We start from the raw sequence: 21,234 nt of genomic DNA, 5'->3' as shown, positions 1-21,234 counted from the left end.
CTTTTGGAACTACCAGTGAGCTGAAAAATCATTTATTTCCACAGTGCTAATAGTAGGCAGCTGTTTGTGGTGACAGCAGGAGAAAGAGTTACCTAAAGATCAAACAGCTGAGTTTGGGGGGTAAATATGTTGTTGGAGCAAGCATGACCTAGTATGACATATTTAGATTTATTTTAGAAAAGGTTTTCTTATTCTATACTCAGTCCTAAAAATATATTTTAAGTGAAATCTAATGAACAACATGCAGTTGGTACAGGCATCTTAAATGACACCATCTTAAAGGTCATATCCGGGGACAAGGTCTCCAAGTGACCAAGCCCATCATGAAAAGTAGCAAATGCCCTCAGCTGTGAAGTTTATCATGGTCTTCAACTGTAAATCACTCAAAACAAGTACTTGGACAGCTGGCAGATTGTACCATCATTAGCAAGTGTTCCCCAAACTGTGGTTGGCAAAGGAAAAGGTGTAGGAACAGCACTGGTAGATGTGATGTTTTCAATTAAAAGTTGCAAAGTGCCCCTGGTCATCTACGGTGGAGAACATTTGGTTGCATAATCTGTTATTCCAAAATATTTGAATGCCATTGCCAGAAACAGCCTCCAGCTTGAGGAGCTGCTCTTGAAAGTACATGAGAAAGTGTTTGTTGCTTTACAAATGAGGTTGCCAGGGGTAGGAACTGTGTAAATAGTCTGACCATTGTTGGTTTGCCACTTCTTCCTTTTCAGCTGGATGCTGAGAAGGCAAAATTGAAGCTGGAGAGATGGGGTCCCCGAGATGCTGGCAGTGGGGGTGGAAGAAGTGAGGAGATGGAGTCAAGCGGAGATTGTGATGATGAGGATGGCTGCCAAGGATCCGGTGACAGGATACACACAGCAGGTAAATACATCTTCTGTGGGCACATAGAGAGCTTAGAAATGCATGTGTCACAATTAGGTGGACAGAGCTAAGACTTATGCTGCTTGAATTGCTGTTAAAATCCTACTAAATTCAAAGGATTTGAATCTTAATCTGTGAAGAGCTGCAGTAAAAATATAATGATACAGGCAGTAACCCAATATTATTTAACACTTGGCAGACAGATAAAAGGCTTAAATTTGGAGTGAATAATGTCTGCAATGAAATCTGGATCACAAGAATACTGAAAAGCCTTCCTAGATAATGTGGGCTCTTCAGATAAGTAGAAAATCGATGACCTTATAGAGTATGCTAAGTGTTAACATAAACATTTATTTATTGCATAATGATACTGAAGGATGATCCAGAGTTGGCTGAAAGCATATATTCTTGAAAAAAACATAGGATGTACTGTGGGGTTTTTCCCTAGTGGTGAGCTGCTGGTTAAATGAAATTTCTTGATAGTTTTCAGATATTGCATTCTGCAATATTTATTCATTAAATTACTTGGATAATATGCCATCAAGTGTAGAATCAACTTCAGAATCTGGCAGCTTCCACCAACATACTGGCAATATAATATGTAGTTAAATCCTTTCAGTAACTTGTTAAGAAGTAAAGTGTTTCTAAATACTTGATATTATTGTTTTACCTCATCTCTAAGTTGTGATTCATTTTAACTCACCAAAATGTAACTGGTTTAATTTACCTTAGTGTATGTAAATGTAATGTGGATTGGATCATAAATACATGAAATACAGGTATAAGAGTGTTGAAAACAGTGTTCATTGAGATGGCTGGAGCTCAGATAGGTTTTAAACTGCTGCTTGGTTCGGCTGAGATAAACAGATGCCTTTTACTTGTCTCTTTGCCACTGAGTGGAGAGGGGGAAGAGGTATCTCATACTCAGGTAAGGTTTGCAAACATGCTGTGATAAGCCTGTGGTCAAGACTTCATTTGTCCCTATTGTGAATATTTGTTTGGGAAAATCAAGCTTAAAGATGTACTTTGAAATGTGTGCAGCGTGTTGCAGCTAATTTGCAGTATCAGTTTATAAATACTTGAATTATAGTTTGCTTTGATGGCCTGTATGTTCAAGGTATCATCACATAGGGACACTGTTTTTAAAAGTTAAGTAATTAAAATTGTCAGATCGAACACAGGTTTTCACCATCTACACCAATATTTTTGAACAGAGGAATTTTGATACAATGTTGTTTTAAAACTCATTGCTTAGCTTTTTATTGTTTACTGTATTTGATCCATAAGCAAAGAAAAGACTTTTAGATGTTTTCAACCCTGGGGATTTAGGAAGATAAATACTGTAATATGATTTCCTCTCTGCGTGGAGTAATAGAAACAAAAGCCAGGTGCTAGGTAGTCTTCAATGACCAATCAAACTATTAATACAGCATTTGGGGAGGATGTGGATCCATGCTTCCATGGACAATGGCAGAGTTCAAAAATAAAACCTTGAATACTTTCAAGACTTGACTTTCAGCTGGCTTTAGTAATGGAAAGCTACTTAATGTCATTTTTTCTCCTTTTTTGCAATCTATTTAATTAAAATATTTTATGCTGATATCATCCTGGATTTAAAAGAATTGTATTTATATAACTGGCTGTTTCAGAATTTAGCAGGGTGTATATCCAATTAAAAATGTAATTACAATAAATTTTAGAAAATGATATTGATTCATAACAGTAGAATAAGTATTTCATTGTGTGGCAGTAGTAATGCTCTATCATAATTAGCTTTAAAATATTGTACTGTATACAAGCCACTAGCTGTAAATCTCTTTTCCATATCTGGATACAATTAAGAGATAAAACGCAGTAATCTCATTATGGAGCTGCTTTGCTTTAATAGAATGTTAAAGAAAAACAAACATCAGATGAGTTGAATTTCCTCTTTCTGCATGTCTGTGAGATGATGTTGGCAGTTGTACAGCCTGTGAACTTGTATTTCCTAAGCTTAAAACCTGTCCAGTACATCTAACCATTGTTTTGTGGAAGTAGAACATGACAACATTGCCTGTTCCCTGCTTGCCTGGAAATTGAGTCGTGAATTGGCACTAAAGCTAGATCCCAAATCGAGCCCTGATTTGAAGCGTGGTGAAGTCAGTGGGAACGTCCTTACAGGTGTGGGTGAGACACAAATGAGAGCTGTAAAATGCCACCAAGCTCTTCAGGCCATGCTGGAGCACAGAGTCATACAGGAGAACAAAAGGAATAAAAAAGGAATAAAAGCCTTTCCAAACACAGACTTTTTGGTAGAGCAGTCATGTTTCTAACAACAAGCCTATGAAAAAGAGAGGAAAGTATTTCAATGTCTACCTCTAAAATGCAGAATTGAAAATGTAGTAAATATGTACTACATCTGTCATTTATTCAAAACATAGATGAAAATTGTATTTACTGCTCTGTGTGTGTTGAGAGCATTGCAAAGGACTGAGATTGCTTTTGGTTTTTGAAAACCTACCAAATGCTCATTTCTTTCCACCTCCCAGAAAAAAAAAACCTTTTCCTTACCGATAAATGGCCAGGAATTTCATCAATATATGGGTTACCGTCATGAAACATTTCTGTTCATAGCTATTAGTAAAGATCTCCCCAGACAGGGTCCATTGCTTTCTCCCCATGTTGCTTTTCCCAGCTGCTGACAGAGGGCTGGGCTCCTGGGTTTTAGATTTCAGCATGTCCTGAGTGGGTGAGCACAAATGTGAATCTATGTGTGTATATTCCAGCCAGGTCATTGTATAAACGCTTTTCCCTCTGTTTGTTTATTTTAATTCCCTTCTGCTTGGGGTTTTCAGTCTCTGTAGTTTACCTCATCCTGCAATGGACAGTACAATCCTGTCCTTTTGTTTGCCACCTTCTAGCCTTTGAGACTCATGCCTGCATATCAGTCAATAGTTTTATTTAATGTCTATAATTAAGATACATGGCTATCTATTAGCTGGGGTTTTGTTTATCTTTGTTTCAAATAAGTCTTTGTTTGAAACATGCGCTATTACCTGAAAAGATCAACACTTCTTTAATGATAATGGGCTAATTATCTATTCTCTATCACGTGTGTTTATCCGAATGATTTTATATGAACAAGATAAATTCTCAGGAAACCAGCATTGTCTTCAAAAATTATGGATGGTAGAAGAGGCTTTATAATGTCGTATTCTCACAGGCTTTACCAATTACCATGAGTACCTCTTCTTGGGGAAAGCTGTGGGAACAGCAGTTTCTGAAGCAGGCCCATGTGTTATTTGTTGGCAAGTACCAACTTTTTAATGACAACATCTGTGACTCATCTTTGAACAAAGTTTTGTTAGGAGAGATTTAAGAAGAGGAAAGCAAGCCATATAAATCTTGAGCGTGGATGGGGAAGTCGCTCTGTGGTTTGCCCTGCTGCAGTCCTGCAGGTTTCTAGGCAGAAGGGCAAAGCAGCATCTCAGGCTGAGCCTTGCTGAGCCCAGCCTGCTCGCAGAATCACAGTCTTAACACGGACCTGATCACAGCGTGAGTCCACTGGTGTAAGTCCGTGTTCTTCAGCCCTTACATGAAGGTGGTGGTGCTGGAGAAGAGCAGGGACTGCTCAGTGCCCTGCAGGATTGAGGGAGAGGGATGAGTGTCATGCTGCTCATGAAAATAGAGCAGCAACGGATTCACATTGTGCCCTGCCTCTGCTGTTCAGAGGGGCAAAATGTTTTGGCCTGTTTGGTGAAAAGTGGGAAGGAAGTTTATGCAAGGAATTCTGATTTCCAGCTCTGTGTTGTGATGAGGCCCCACCCAAGCAATGACAACCAACATTAGGTTTCAGTTCAGGGAAATCATCAGGTGATTCGATGCTAAACAAAGGTGGAGGAATTGTTTAGGCCACAGATAGGGGCCTGCTTTTAGTGCAAGCCCAAGCCAGCTGTGTGGAGCTCTGGGCTGTGTGGAAGTTGTGAAGCATTGTGGTGAAGAAGGTGGTGCTGACACCACTCTGGGCATGAGTCCATGAGCACACCTGCATGCACGGGGGACCCAGCTATTCCTGTATCACTGTATATGAGGCTGGATGTCTCACACAGTCAGTGCAAGACAGAAATTAATCCAAGCTTCTGTCTAGAGGAGCCTGATACAACATCATGCAAAGTCCCAGGGAGTGTAGCTCATGCTGGACTACAGCGGTCCTCTGGCTGGAAGGGCAAGCAAACAGCACAGGTTAAGGAAAATACAGTTCAGTCCATCCTTGGGCCGTCCTCCACTGAACAGAATAGACAACCCCAAATGTCTGGTGTACTTGAACTGCAGTCTTTGCACCAGATTCACCTCTCTGAGGTTAGAATCTATATATTGCTCAAAAAGCTCAGCCCTCAGGTGGGACAGGTGTTAACCCCACTCCTTTTGACATTCCTTGAAACTTGATATCATTGGGAAATGGAAATGCAGAACTTTGCTTTCTCCTGGCTCACTGCCTTGCTCTACACAGAGATGGTCTTCTGCTTTGTCCCCATTGCAAAAGCAGTGGATTTCCATGGAATAATAAGAAGTGACTGACCACTGCTGACCATCAGGCATAGCAGATTTTATACAATACTTTAAATCGTGTCTGTCAGTGCAGGCATTCAGTAAGCAAACATCCTGGGACATCCCAGGCAGACTTTGACCATGACTGTGGGTTAAATGGTTTTTTATTACTGTGATGTTTGCCAAATGCTTACCCAATCCCAGTAACAGTTTTCTTCTGTACTTCTTCCTAATTCCTTCATGAAGCTACCTCCCTTTAACAAGAACTTTCAGATTTCAGACATCCCTGTTGAATATCTTGCCTGTTGTCACAGTTCATTGCCTGGGTAGGAATTTGTAACAAATCTGCTTAGAACACTCAGATGACATGATTCCAACCTTTGGCTTTCTTCTTGGCTGTGTGGACAATCCCCATCTTTCTGCTTATCTTTCAGAGTATCTGAAGAGATTATCCTGGTTGTAGATTTCTTATTTAGGGCTTATGAGAAGGATGCATTTTTGTCCCAATATGCCTTTACAGACAAGTAAATTTTCTTTTTTCTTATTGTCTTCTGTCTGATCTGTATCTGCTCTCAACAGCAATGGAACTTTAATGTGTTTCTCTGACTGCTTATGAATGTTTTCATTATCAGTTTTTTTCTTTTGAATATCAATATCCTTTAATGCTTTATTGTGTTATCATTCTCCCAGCTTGTCTGTCGTTTTTTGGCATCAGTATTACTGTATGACCTATCATTTTAGTCATACTTCATTTCCATTCACCGTGTCACGGGATGCACTTACACTTGTATTTATCCAAATATGCGGTTGTACAGCTGCTGATTTTGTAATTATTAGTACAAAACATCAATATTCTGAGATCATAATATCTGCTGGCAGTCAGCCATGCTCATCAGCTTCTCATCGCCACACATCCTCACAGATGATCCTGGCTCACAGAAATGCTGCATTTTCAGTGTCTTCTATCTTCCTGCCTAGAGAAACCTCTCCATCACACCTCCTCCCCATCCTGCTGCCTTGAATAGCCATTTTTCTACATCCTTTGTTGCTCAAGATATTTCATCTCCAACTCTGTTTTTAGAGAACCTATAAATTCCAAGATTGCCCTCAGTGTAAATGCCTCATTCTGTCCACAAAACAGCACAGTAGCAGGTTAAATAGAAGTTAGATTTTTCAAGAAAACTCAACCTTATGTTTGCCATTTGGGGTGGTAGAGAGACATGAGCCTCTGTCAGGAGGAGCATAAGCAAACCCTGCCAGGGCCTTCAGCACATGTGGGGGAGAGTGACTGGTAGTTCCATAGCTGGTGAATTTCTGGCTTTGGCTTCTGTTTAGGATACAGTTTGGGAAGAGACATAGGAGCAGAGAAAACCAGAGAAACCTAAACAATCAAGATGAAAAGTACAGATTTTTGATTATTAATTTGAACTTGGTAAGATCTGGTCCTGAGATGAGTTACTTTGATCTCTTAGTGGTGCCCCACTCTTCCCTCCTGGGTACACTTTGCTGAGAGATTCTCTGGGTGACAGTGGCATTTCCTGCAGGCTCTGCTCTGTGCAGCTGGGATCAGAGGGCAGCTCAGAGGGGCTTCAGAGAAGGGAAGAGAGTGTTGCAAGGGCAGAGAAAAAAAAAAAGACAGAAGGAGGTTTCCTCATCTCTTTCCCTGGATAAATCTATGTTATAATCTGCCAATACAGGAATAAGGTGGGGTTTTTTTGTTTAGTGTTCTGCATTACACAGTATAATTTTAACTGGAATGAACAGGAGAAGAATATTAGAATCATTCCTCATCCTTCCTCAGCCTCAGCATTTGCATGACAGTTCAAGGTGTAAAGGAATGGGATTTCAGTTCCTTCAGATTGTGACGCCTAGACGTGAGGTGAGAGTTCCCAGTACCATCAGAGCTCCTGCTTAGATCCATTCAAGACAGGAGTTTTTGCCAGGTTGTAGAAATTACTTTCTGCACGACCAGATAAACATGTTCCCTGCAGGAATTTCTCCTAATGCTAATCAGAGCAGTAGCCAGAGGAATAACAGACCGTGTGCCAGCTCTGTGACTCTCTGAACAGCTTTGGAACTATCTCTGGTGCCTTCAAAGAGGTAAAATGGTAATTGGGGAAATGCAATTTTACCATTTCACCAGAGAAATTTAAATTACAGCACATTTCTGATCATCTTAGCACCATTTAGACAAATTTAAAAGGTAAAGCATTTTAGTTGCTTAGGGTACCCTAAGCCTTCCAATGCATGTTCTGTAGGAAGAAATTAAACATTGGAGAGATCAAGATAAAGACATTTGGGGCTTAAGTGTTTGCAGTAGTTCTGTATAAGCAGTCATCAGAGACTGCATTGGAGATCACTGAAGGGTAATGCGCTTTTACCAACTTCCTATTAAAAATATTACCAGTAATCTCTGTCCCTTGAACACACTTATTACAGCAGAACAATTTTCACTGCCGTTGTCAGCAGTATTTTATCTAGTTACTTTCCACAGGAGCAACTCCATGTGTACATATGTTTCTGAGATGAGTTTTAAAAACAGTCCTAAACTGAAAACTCATTGATCTCATTTTCCAGTGAGTTCCCACTCAGTAGCATTTCTCACAGGTATTAATAAAATGGACTTCTTTTAAACAGAAGTATCACAAAGCTGAATGGTCCCAAACAGGACAATAGTCAAACCACCAAGAGCATGAACAAAAGTAAGCAACTTAGTGATTGATGGCTAAAATATGAGAGACAGGTTTCCAAGAAAAATTGTATTGCTAAACACATGAAACAGAACATCTTGATTCAGGCTATAAGAGCAGTCTGCAGGTGCATACTTGGACCCTACAGTCGTGGTGGTTTTTTTCTGAGAATGTCATTTGCAAGGAGCAGGCTGGCACCCAGAGTTCAGAGGCCAAAGCTAAAGGGAGAGTAAAACTTTCACATGGAGCTTTCATGAGCTGTGTCGTTTAGATCCTTCTGAAGAGAAATTCACCTAAGAGCTCTTGTGGTCATGCCACCTAGTGATAGGATAAATGTGAAGGCTAAGGCAATTTGCCCCCAAAATACCATAAAGCCAAAATTAATTAAGAGGAGTTAACAATGAAAGGTCCTTCAAATTGCTCCAGAATAGATAACTCATAAAACTTAAGGCAAACTCCCTTTAAAATAGTGATGCCATTAGATTATAAATTGTCCAAACAATCCTGTAAGCCCCAGGTAAATGGTCACCTGCAAGTTGCTCTTTGTGCCACACAAGGGAAGAATACCTGGCCAGAGCCAAGTGACAGGGATGTTGGTTCCTGCTCCTTGTGCTGCACCCATGTCACCTCTGCCACCTCTGCTCCTCCGTGGAGGCCTCGCTGCTCACTGGAGAGAGCAGAGAGTGAGGAACTGAACACAGGGAATGGCTGTGCCATTTCCACCCCACACTGGTTTGGAGCATTTTCTGCGCTCCACTGTTTCAGGAGTTCAGTCCTATCCACAGCTCCTGCTGTGAGAAGCAATGTGTTTGCACATGGGGATATCCAGGGGAAAAACACCCACACATTTCTCCAAGGAAAGAAGATACTAAAATCAAACCCTGGGCCTTGTTTCTTCCAATGGTAAATTCTTCCAGGTTAATTAAGGTGAGGTTATGAATTACTGCAACCTTAAAGGCTTTAAGAAGCCCTCTGTCATCTCCCATTGCACACAGCAAGTGTAAGGCAGGTAGTGCAGCTGTTTGGCAGTGGAAATAGAACTGAAAGTTACTGACAAATGAAAATACACTTTCTGTTTCTCCCTGCTTGATGCCTTCCCTTGTTTTATGATTCATAAGGAAAGCCTAAGCAGTTGCTGTTCTTTCAGAACAGGAAAGAGCTGCTCTGGTTTGTTTTTTCCCTCCCTCCCTTTCTTGAACTAATGTTTCTTGGGGGTGTTTTGTGTTTGCTTTTGGGAAGAAGCTGCCTTGAGTACACCAGGTGCACATTTTGAGGTTTTCTATTCCTTGACTGTCCATTTTATGGTAAAACAATACTCCTTAAAAGAGTTCTATTGTGCCTGAAGCCAGCAGGTACGCCATCAGAACGTCTCAGCTGAGAAATTTAGGACCAAACAATACCCTGAAAGAAAGCACAGTTTAGTTTTGCAGTAATAGAGAGCGCAGCGCAACTGCTCTGTACTCTATACTTGATTTACTACAAAAAGAACAGAACTTCAGGCTAAAGTATGTGACATATCAACAGGATCAAGAATTTACAGGGCTGGATCTGGCTCCCTTGAGATCAAGGTACTTTAAAAGAACTTAAACCAGCTGATGATCTTGCATGTACTAAAATACCTTCCCTGAAAAGTGTTTGAAGATTAAGCACATTATTCCTCAGCGGGTGATTTTGCATCTGGTTTATCCCACAGTGTCTCCTGTCTGCTGTTTTTTAAGAGTGTTTATTTCTGTCCTCTGATCCTGAAAGCAGTCAAGTAACATTTCCCTGAAATTTCCAGGATGGACAGGGCAGTTGACACCTTTCAGAGGCCTTTTAGGGTGTGTTAGGCTGTAATATCAGCCAGTAGTCCCAAACTCAGGAGCCAGATATAACTTGCAAAAGAGGGAAGTTAGAAACCTTTTTGGATTTATATGACATGCTGAAGTGTGGACCCTGAGTCTCTACAAACAGGGTGAAGTCTCTAAATTATGGATGACTAAGAGTCATCAGCATAGTTCTCAATGATGGAAAAGTCAGCTGGATACAAGATCCTACAGCACTTCTTCTAACACCGTTGTTAGTCTGGTTTCCTCTATTTGCCTCCAGTAATTGCCCCTCATACTTACTTGTATCAGAAGCTTTTATTTTTCTGAATTACATTCTATTCCTAGTTCAGGCTCCTAAATATCACAATCAGAAAATGTTTTCTTTCCTTGTCTTCTTGTCTTTTAGGATTTAGACAGATTGTCTAACCTTCTTTAGGCTGTCTTCTTTAATCAGTTTCTCAGCCCCCTATTGTGCTTGTTCTTCTGTGAATGCCTAATAGTTTGTCAAGCCAAATTTGAATTATTTCTTAAATAAAATGCCACAAGGAACCAACCAAACTTTGAATATGACAAAAAGGTATTTTGAAATTAAGAAAATGTTCTTAGTTTGGGGTTTTTTAATCTCTTGAGGTATCTTGTGTCACATTAGTTTGTTCATCTTCTAAATAAACAATTCTGTCAAGTTTGCAGATTAGTCTTCATTTCTGTGAGATTTAAGTCTGTTTCCTGCTTTAATGCTTTCTGAAATGATGCACATTCTTGAGCCAGGTGTGATTTGCACAAGCAAACCTTCCTTGCACCAGCAACCTGCATGGACAGCTACATTGCCCAGAAAGGGTGAGACACATTGGTCTGGTGCCTTTCAGGAGAAACGCCATTAGCATTTTGGAGGAGGTGAAAGCAGTAACTGTATATTCTGGGGAGCAAACTCCTACTTTGGAATATGCAGACAGTACAATCTGTGTCACTGTGCAGATCATAAACTCTCATGTGAAGTCCAGATGAGGTAGGAATGTTAAACAGTGATGAGGCAGGTAGCGTGTGAGGGTAACAACTACTCCTTCACAGTTTATTCAATTTAGTTGTAAAAGTCGTTTAACATTCTCACCATCACAGCTTTAGCCCATTTACCATGGAATTGCTGCCCACAGTTAGCAGTTAATTCAGAGATAAGCAGGATTGGGTCAGTGTGGGCATGAAAACCTCTTGGAATCACTAGAAGGTGGAGGGAGACATTGAAATCAACTGATCAAGCTGTTACTTGCATGGAGAACCTTAGAAGTTCTCAGCTTTCAAAACTATTTGCCATTCATCTCAAAATTAAAGACATTAAAGAGAATTTGCTCCTCCAGTATTGCAACTGCCTAGTAATAAATCATCATCTGATATTTATAGCCCAGAATTAAGACTGGTGACTCAGACACGCTGCTGACCATTTCGTAGTGAAGTCCTAATAATCCAATCTGGAGCAGCAGGGAAAGGAATAGCTTTCTGATGTGAAGTCAGACAAGTAATTTCCTATTTAAAATTTGATTAGATAAAATCTTTTGAACATGTGCTTGTAAAGCAACAGCCTGTTTAAATATGTATGGAGCTGCAGCACACGCAGGATGCTGCTACAACGACAGCCAGCACAAAGAACATTTGCAGTAACCTGAACATGGAGGGGCAAGCACAGCGCCTTGGGCTAAACTCTATCAGGATAAATCTCTTCCACAATAGAAAAACAGTAGAGCTGATGGGAGGAAAACAGTTTTCTTCCTATTAAAAAACCCACAAATTTGTTTCTGTATCGAAAAGAGATCATTTTCCAAAATGGAAACATTTGTTGTACATATGCAATTGGAAGAACGTTAATTTAAGGGGGTATTTTTGTAGGTTTTGAACACAAAAGGGAAAATATCGATTCAAGCTGGAATATTTTGCCCCCTGTGTATAATATATAGTTTTTATTACAATAATAATAATAATAGTAGTAATATTATATAGCAAGCTTGATGTTTTTAGCCAGAAAGTTCTTGATTTAAAGGCGTTATATTCTGAAATTCACAAGAAAGATTATAAAGGCCAGAAAAAAAAGAGATGAGAGAGTTTGGCCTGATTCTGACCCGGTTATCATCACTGGGGATTTTGCTTTTGACTTAATGAGACAAAAGCTTGAGCCAACAAAGGGTTGGATTCTGCTGCCCTCCTCCTTCCTGTCCAGGTTAGTAACCCTAAGGCTACTGCAAAGGTACTGCCCAGGGTGATCTGCAGCAATGAGCTTGGCCTGTGCCAAAGCACAGAAATTATATTGGTTCCAGTTAAACAACACTGACACTGTCTTTTTTTAATATTCTGATTTACAGAGGTCATGGCCGCATTTCAAACTATTGGTGGTAAAGTATCCTCCCAAAAGTGGGATACAGCCCCAAAACTGGGATACAGCTCCATTGCAAGTTCAGACAGAGATTTTCATTACAGTAGTTTAGTACAATTGCATCCAAGCAGGAACATTTTATCACTCACCATAAAAAGTACTTGCAGAATAGTCCTGGGAATTGAAATATTCATGTTATATTCACACATTATAAAAATTACTATTTTTGAAAGTGACCAGCTACTCATGTTCACTGGAAGTCAGTTTTTCTCTTTCTGTCTTCAGGGAGCTCTTTATTTTTTTATTAAATCTGTGGGAACTTCTTTCCTTTTATTGGGTCTGCGGTGTGAGAAACATCCACGTGTTCCAGGCAACCTGGTCAATACCTGCTGCATCTGTGTTCATTCCATGGACCTTAGATGGGGGGTTTTTCTTCAAAGTTCTTTGCCTTATCCTTGCCTTCCAGGGTCTCTCCAACCACTGTCCTTGCAGATTTCATTCCAGCCCTCCAAGGGATGAACTGGAGCATGGAACCAGCCAGGTACTGCCTGGATTTTGCTTTTCCAAAGCAGAAGAAAAGCCCTGAGCATCAGCAGAGGCTCTGAGTCATGAGGCTTAGTCATATTCAAAGCCTCATATTTGGAGGCTTTTCTTGTAGTTGCAGAGCAGTTCTGTGGTTGGCACTATCACGTTTATATGTTTTTCCCCTCCGACAGGGTGGAATATGGCACTGCCCTGTAAGAAAGCCAGACAGCTTCTCAGCAATCTGACCTACTACACTCCAGTCATTGCCTCCACAGTTTCAGTGTCTGCACATGGAAGAACTCCCTCCTTTCTCTCTCCAACCCACAGACACTGGTGTGTGTTGTTCCCTGTGGCCTCCTGATCCCATGGGGTTGGGAATGCAGATTTTCATAGAGCAGTGTTTCCTGCTCAGGTCCCTTGGTGCTGAGAGGGGATTCCTGCACTGGTGAGCAGCATGTGAGATTCCTCTGAAAGCAGCATCCCCGTGTGGTTCTCACCTGTTCCCAGGGGTTCTGCTGGATGTGCAGTCCTACACACTTGAGTAGGAAGGTACTGGCCGTCTCCAAGCTGCCTTAAGCTTTGACATAAACTCTACATGGATATCAGGAATTGAAAAGAGCTTTATCAAAAACCCCCACTTTAATCATGTTCCAGAGTCCTATGACATGTTAGCAGGTCCTTGGCATCTTGTCAGTAAACGAAAAAGATGCGTGACACTAATGGGGACATAGCAGGGGTTGGGTATCATACCCAAATGCATCACTGGGAAATGCCCAGTGGGAGCCTCCCCATTAATCTAAGAAAAGCCCCAAGTAATCAATGTCCATCCATGGGACTATAAACCCCCAATCCTTTTGAGTTCACACAGCAGCCTGGGCACTGTCAGCTGAACTTCTGCTTTAAAATCACTTTGCATCCTCTTTGTTGAGCACATTTGCATAATCTGTGTCACAACAAAAATTGGAAGTATGTTGTATCAAAGAAGATTGGAAATGAATTTTTTAAACTGCAGATAAATCATAAGCTTATTTTTGCAAACTATATGAAAATGTATTGCAAACTGTAAAGAAATCTATTCAAAGGAGCAAATACACAACCATGGAAAATATTTTTATATCTGTATAAATACACTGAAACCCTATCAGTCTGCAGAATACATCAAAAGAAGGCTTTATAAGGAATAAGCAAATTATAAATTCCTAGAGTGCCAATTTTCTTCCACAGATTATGCAAACATTATGTGTGCTTCAAGTAAAGTTGCATTTTATTAAAAATGTAACTCGTGATAAAATAGATGTAACACTTGAATAACGATTTAAAATTTATATTATTCTCACCTTATAAAATAATATTGAAAAAGTGTATTGCGCTAACACAAGTGTATTCATTATGCATGAAATCTCTGTTTAGTCTGTGAAGTGCAGAGCAGATAGATAGTGGCCATTTTCTGGTGCTGTAATTACTGTGTCACCATTTGTGAAGCATTTATGTAAAGTACAGTGCTTCTGACTAACCATGGACAAAATCTGTGCATCTTGTTAAAAATCAAATGATTGTTTTCAAATGCTTTATGTTCTGCTGACACTGGAGTGCAGCGTAATCTATCACCAGTTATATTTTATATCATCAAACACAATCCCTTTCTTTCATGTGCATTCTTTTTAGATGGATTTATGGATTATACACCTTAATAATGTAATTTTTTAAAAGCAGAATACTATTATAAAATAGAGATTCTTCTTTATTTGTTCCCTTGTGTTACAAACCCTGGCACAGGTGTGTCTTTACTTAAGGGTTCCTTCTCCTTTTTTGCAGATATGTGCCTTGGTTTTGGTGCGGATAACTTTTCTGTGTTTGCTCTGTTCCCCTGAAAGAGCCTTACAGTTAAGTCTTTGCAATGATCCTTTTCCATGGTGGTCACAGCCGCTGGGTAAATGCCAGCAAGTTTAGAAGGTAAATAGTCAAAAATCCTCCTCTGGTGAGCGTTCAGGTCCTCTGCTCTTTTCACTTCACCCATGCGTTGCACATCTCATTGATTCCTGAGATTTGGGATGTGGTCATAAATCACCTTCTGAGACAGAAGGCTTTCCCATGGCAGTCTCCTCTTTGGGAGTCTCCATGTGCAGGGCCACACCAAGCCCCAGCAGTGCCCGTGGAGCTGTGTGGCCATGGCAGAGCTGTGTAGCCATGGCAGATCAGGCACTCTCTGCCTGCCTGGCCTCTCTACCTGGCCCCTGCAGATCTCTTTTCTCCTGAGGTCTCATGCAAGTTAGTTCTCATAAATGTGCCCTAGACAAACTGCATTAACATTGCTTGCTTAGAATGTAAGGCTTTTGTTCTTGGAAAGCATTAAGATATTACGAGCTTAAGGAGATTGGTCCTGAAAGGAATTTTGAGAAAATTGCCCAGCATTAATGCCTTAAAATGCCCATCATCAAAAGCTTGACAGCTAAACTCCCAGGCTGTAGGTGTTAATGTAATAATTGATGCATCCCTGGGAAGCTCACACCTTTTTCTTGAAAATGCTGCATTAATACTTCTTTTTAAATTCTTTATTGGGCTAAGGTAGTGCAAATGTGTTAGTCTGTGCTAAGGAAAACTGGTTGTTACAGGTTGTAGATAAATTCATTTTGATGATTGCGTTAAGTTAATATTTTTTAGGAAAAATACACAAATATTATGAAGTTAAATGACTGCAGGTTAATAATGCAGTGCACCAAGAGTGATGTTTGGCTTATTTTTAACATATTTATTAGAGTTGGAGACATCAATAATATAACTTAACAAAGCAAAAGTATCATTTCAAAATGGACAACCGGAGGCATTTTCAAGAAATCCAAATTGTGCCTGTAAATTACCAAAGGCTGTGCATGAGAATTGGTCAGATACTTTTAATTTTATGTAGCTGCTAAAGCAGCTGTCTGTACATTAAACCAGCTACATGGTTGCACTCATCTTTTATCCAGTTCAGTCTAATAGCTTGTCAAATAATGTTAGGAGTAAATCTCAGGAAGTGGTGAGATGCATGTGGTTAGGATTTTCTTGGGGGCTTCACTTGAGACAGTTTCTTGAGGAAGAAAACTAATTGGATCTGTTGGCTGGAACCAGATGTGTGAGCACGTGTGGATTAATGGCACTGAGAACAGTTATATTTTGAATACTGGCTGAAATTATCAAGGTTTAAGATTAGGGCATGTCTAAATTTCTGTTTAATGAAATAAATCACCTTTGAGCTGACTATAATGAGAGTTTCAGAGTAGCTCTGTGGACTAGCTGGAGGTACTAAACACCTATGGCATTTTTAGGTCACAGGGTAGTTCTAATTCCACATGGAACACTCCCAAGCAGTGGTACAAAGGGGTTGTATTCCCTCCAGCACCAGAGAAATGGGGAGCCCCATACATACCCCGTGATCCTTCCAAAATAACATTCTCCTTCTGCTGTCAACTAGTAAGAATCCCGTGGAGATCTCCCACAGTCATTGTTTCTCATGATGCCTTGTGGAAATTGCTGAGAAATACCAATAATTAAGAAAAAATTATGCTGAGTTCTTCTCTTTTTCAAAGACTCTTCCTCAAATCTTCCCCTTTACTACAGTCAGTCAAAAAATTCCAGACTGTTAGTGTGCCGATATGTTAATACAGCTCCACAGGATCTGTCATCTTAGTTAACATCACCTAAGTACCTGCCTTTAGTGTCTCCACCTCTTGAATATGTATTAAAAATATCAGACAAGTTTTCAATGCAATGGTACATTAGCAAAAAAAATTAATTGCTGTATGTAATGAAGAACGTACATTGGTATTATGTGCTCTATTTAAATAAAATTATCTTCAACTTTAAATAATATTTATTTTAAAATTTAAAGCAGGTCATCTTTGAAGATGAACAGGCATGGCCCCTTGCCAAAAGAACAATCAGATTTTCTGCTGCAGAATATATAGAAAATCATAACAAACTTAATTACCTGTACGACTGCTAAAGGCCCTTCATATCTTAGCACTCTTGAGATTTAGCAGATTGTATCACATCTTCCTGATTAGCAATTGTGACTGAGAAATGAAACATTCTGACTTACTGAAATTAAAAAAAAAAAGGTTCCATTTTAAAAGAAGACAATCTGTGAGCAGCCTCGATTTTAAAAGTATAACGTCTACAGAAGTGTTTAAATTTCAGTGCATTTTCTCATACTACCTTAATTGTGCCATGTGGATAAATGCCCCCATAGTTTTTGTTTTCTCAGATCCCGTCTCTTCTGACCTCTTTAGAGGTCAGTATCTCAGCCTGAGGATTTGGGGAATTTTTTGTTATTATTATTTCTTTTTAGGTTTTTCTCACAGAAAACTTAGTACAATGATCCATTTTCACAACTTTTAGATAACAAGAATCCATGCAGTATTCAAAATCTCTTATTTTATCTGAAAGTCCTGGGCGCTTTTGTCAGATGAGTATGTCTGAAGATCTCCGAAGTCTCAAATGTGAATTTTCTCTGAGGGATATTAGAGGAACACCCAGGTGCTGGACAGGTTACCTTGGAAGGAAGACCCTCCTGGTTGAGCTGAGGGAAGGAGCCAGGACAGCATTTGTTGCAGAGTGCAGAGGTGTGGGGAGTAGCTGAACATTTCAAAGGGAAGGGCTCTTTTTGTGGCTGTGAGTTGTGAACCCATGTTTTGCTTTCTGTTCTGTATTAACATTCCCTTGGTATTGCTTATGGGTAAAAACTTAAGTACTGATTTTCTGGCATATTCTCAGAAGCTGTCAATGCCTTTGGATGCAGATATTGGCGTTTTTTATAGGCAGAAAAGAATGTATTCAACGGGAGCTTGGTGTGTGGAGAAAATCACCAGAGTCCCTTTGCCACTCACGTAGCTTCGGAGGTTCACAGAACCAGCTGTCCCTGCTCCTCATTTTCCCAGTCCCCTTTGGCATCTCTCTCCAAGCTCTTGGTTTCCCCGTGCTGGGCTCTGCTGATAGCATGTGTTGCCTTTTCTCCACCTGTGCCCAGGCTCATGCTCCATGGCTTGGCTGATGCCTGCCTTCCTTAAACATTCTTTCCTGGAAGTGCTGCAGCCTGATCACACCCATTTGAGCATGGTAACTCCATTTCAGCCTAATTCTCTACTAATTCTTTGCAAGCTTTCAGTGCCTATCAGAAATATCTTTCCAACATCCTCCAGACACTGTCCTCTCTCTCAGCTTGAGAAATTCCAGTTCCTGCAGCCCGGCAGCCTGGAATCCACAAAGGAGATCCTTCACCCAGCTCCTCTGGCTCAGCCTCAGCCGGCTCCAGCTGCAGCTCGGCTTGCCAAGGCCAAATGTAGAGCATGGACAGAGGCAGCTGATCAGGGCAGGAGTTCTGAACCCCTCTGGAGTTTGGCTTGGTAACAGGAACAGTCATCAGGGGCATTCTCTTTGTCTGGTAGTGATTTTGGATGAGAGGAGAAATGACAACTCAGTAGTGTGGAGAAAGCATGTGATGCTGATCTTACCGTTGTGTAGTGCCTGTGAGTGGCTCATGGGGAGAGCAAGAGCAGGGCTCTGGGTGTTTGCCTTCCAGAGGCTCTGACCCACAGAAAACCTACTGCAAATACTTACATCTCTCTCCTTTACAGTTAGGGCTATTCGTGTGCCTAATTTCAGCTGATTCGTTGGGTCTAGAGCAGGTAAGAATAGGCTTTGTTCCTTCTGAGCTTTCTCTTGCACCACACCAGGTTTCCATAGTGTTTCCATCTGTGCAGTGAGAGAATCACAAGGGATTGTCCCCGCTGCCTGCCTGTGTAGCTCCCTGCTCTGCAGAGCTGTTATGTGCCAGGGTCTGGTTCTCCTGCCACTTACCCTGATATGAAGTGAGAGAGGTGATGGACAGGGAGAGGGGGGCTTTGTTTCTTGACTGGTAACTCTAAGGTGGTAACTCTAAGGCAAGCCCAACAGTCAGTCTGCTACCTAGGGTGATGAGATATCTGGTCATGTCACATCAGAAGTCAGATTATCCTTCCAAATCACTTGCTTTTCTAATCAGATGGCATTCTGAGGAGAGCCTGTCACTGAGCTGCAGCTCTGGCCCCAGTCTGGCTGTGTCAGGCCTTGCTGGGTGCACATGTACTCACTCATGTGTGCATGCACACCCTCCCACTATTCTGAGTGTTTGCATCATGTGGGATCCCAGTTAATATCCTCCTTTTACTTGTCTTCAGCATGTGTTTATCAGCTGAACTAATGTCTGTTTGCTTTCCCAGCTGCTTGTTACAGACTCAGATTACTCTTCACTTTAAAAATCAACACTGGTTTAATTAAAAGTAATTTCCAAACTGTCACTGGAGTGCCAGATGCAACAACAGGAATCATCCTGCCCCTCACTTCTTTTCTTCTCTCCTCTCTAAAATACCCAATACTAATCAAAAAGAAATTGGCAATATTAATCCTATGAAAGAAAAAAAAAATAGCCAGAGAAAAGCAACATTTACAGGTATGTCAGCCCCGCAGAATGAGCTGCAGTGTATCAACCCACCTTGAAGAGCTGAACCCAGAACTTGTCCCTGCTTCATTTGCCATCATATTCATAAGTGTCATATTTATTGCTCCGTATTATTTGAAGTTGTATTTTTAATGTTGAGGAAACTATCATAAAATGTATTGCAGTACTTAAACATCACTATGAAAGTGAAAAATTGATTTTTCCATAAAAGTATACTCTCCTGTGGAATCATGCCCTAGTGAAAATGTACTCCCTCCTCTAAGGTGTGCTTCTTGGATAGTGTGCTAATACTCTACCTAGATGTATTGTCTGCAGGCACTGGACACAATCCTCTGGGTATGCAGAAATTAGATGAGGATTAATTCATTTGTATAATAGCATCCCTTGTGTAGTCTCCTGTGCAATACTGTAAAATTAATTCAGGTTCTCTCCATAGAGCTTATCTGCTGTCCCAGCATCGGAGTGTTCTTCTCCTGCGGTTTACCTGGGCAACAACTATTTTCTTACTTCATTCTGTTAGAAAGTCCAGCATGGGTCATTTACAGAGCAGCTCTGATCCTGGAGTCAGCCTGTATCATCCTAAGTATTTTTGCAACAGGTGGCTTCTGGATTAAGTTGAAGAGTTAAAAATAAATGTGCCCCAAAGCAGGGTGATCTATGCCTGGTGTATGATGAAGGGTGGTCATCCTGCCTGTGTCAGGGTACATTCTGGAGCACTTCTCAGAAGCTTGGACCCCCATCCTTAGGAGAGCTCCTGTGCATGCCCTGGGTTATTTACAGTGCTGCTGACCTGTAATTCAAATACCCTATTACTCATGAGACTGTGTCTGTGTATTTTTAAATATAAATTACCATTTAGCGTTCTCTTTGGGGGATTCATGCAATTAAGGCCTGGTTGGAAAGAGGAGAATCTCTGCTGCTTGCTTTGAGCTGAAAAGTTCATTGTCCAGTGCCGGAAATTTGATTCACCTTTCCCCTGTTGCAGAAAATAACTTTAAGCCCTTGCTAGCAAGGTTTATACCAGAGAAGCCCTTAGCAATACAATCTGTCTCTTGGTCTAAAAAGTTTTGAAGGCCAGAGCGCTAATCAGTCCCATGGGTTTCTACCCTTACTCCCCTGGAGATACTTGCTTCCCTCAGCCAGAGTTTGTTACAGCCTTTGATATAATCACAGTTAGACCTGGAGTTATGGACTGTTGTGGTTTTCCATCAGAGGTATTACCATGGATGACTGCTTATGGTGACTCTCTGTCTTCCAATGCTTCTTCCAGGTGGAACACAGGACATTGGGCCATTCCCATATGTATTTCCTACTAAGACATTCTGGTCTCTGTTTCCAGTTGCACATATTCACTGGCATAATCACAAATAATCCCAAAGCTGAGGGATTGTGTAGCCACATAGTGAACAGTGTGGCAGCTTCTCCTTTGCTTTACTGTTCTCTTTTAACAAATACAGCTGCAGAACATCTGTGTCATGGGCTTTCACATCTGTAGCCAAGTCTCAGGTTGACTTTTGGTATCTCACATTCTGCTCTTATACTCCTTGGTCACTGTAATCTGCTTAGTCATCCCCTTTTCCATTCTTTGCAATATCCCACTTATTTTGGGTGCTCAGCTGGGGTGATGTTTTTTCCTTGGTGCTGCCAGAGGTTCTCAAGTGACACCAGACCGTGAGTGTGTGCAGAGCCATGAACACCTCCCGTGAGTCCTGTGCTGTTAAACCCACACTGCAAAGTACAGTCCTGCTTCTTTGAAAGTGTGCAATAATGAGGAAATACAGCACAATATTTAGAGCTTTGTGGAGGAGAGAACGCTTAGGTCCCTTTAATAGAAATAGGAAAAACCACTGGAAATGTGGGGCCTGGGGAAGGGTTCACACAGAGCACTCATTTTGGTAATATCTAAATGAGTTGTTACAGCTTTTACCGTATTGATGTTTTCTAACTATTGCTATTGTGAATTTTAAGATGAAA

The 21,234-nt window shown here is 40.8% G+C and overlaps 1 protein-coding gene across 1 annotated transcript in view; it reads left to right on the top strand.

Annotated features, from left to right (window-relative positions):
- LOC309576577 (glypican-5-like) overlaps positions 1 to 21,234 on the top strand; it is a gene marked incomplete at its 5' end in the record, with an annotated part of 330,180 nt that overhangs the window by 242,682 nt on the left and 66,264 nt on the right. The window contains one exon of the mRNA XM_082287977.1: positions 726 to 876. Coding sequence (XP_082144103.1) covers positions 726 to 876 — 151 coding nt within the window. The remainder of the gene's footprint in view (positions 1 to 725; positions 877 to 21,234) is intronic.

This window comes from Coloeus monedula (assembly GCF_965178545.1).
Source record: "Coloeus monedula genome assembly, chromosome: 10".
Classification (NCBI taxonomy): Eukaryota; Metazoa; Chordata; class Aves; order Passeriformes; family Corvidae; genus Coloeus; species Coloeus monedula.
Note: the sequence above shows the minus strand (reverse complement) of the source record. Positions and strands in the feature narration are given on the sequence as shown.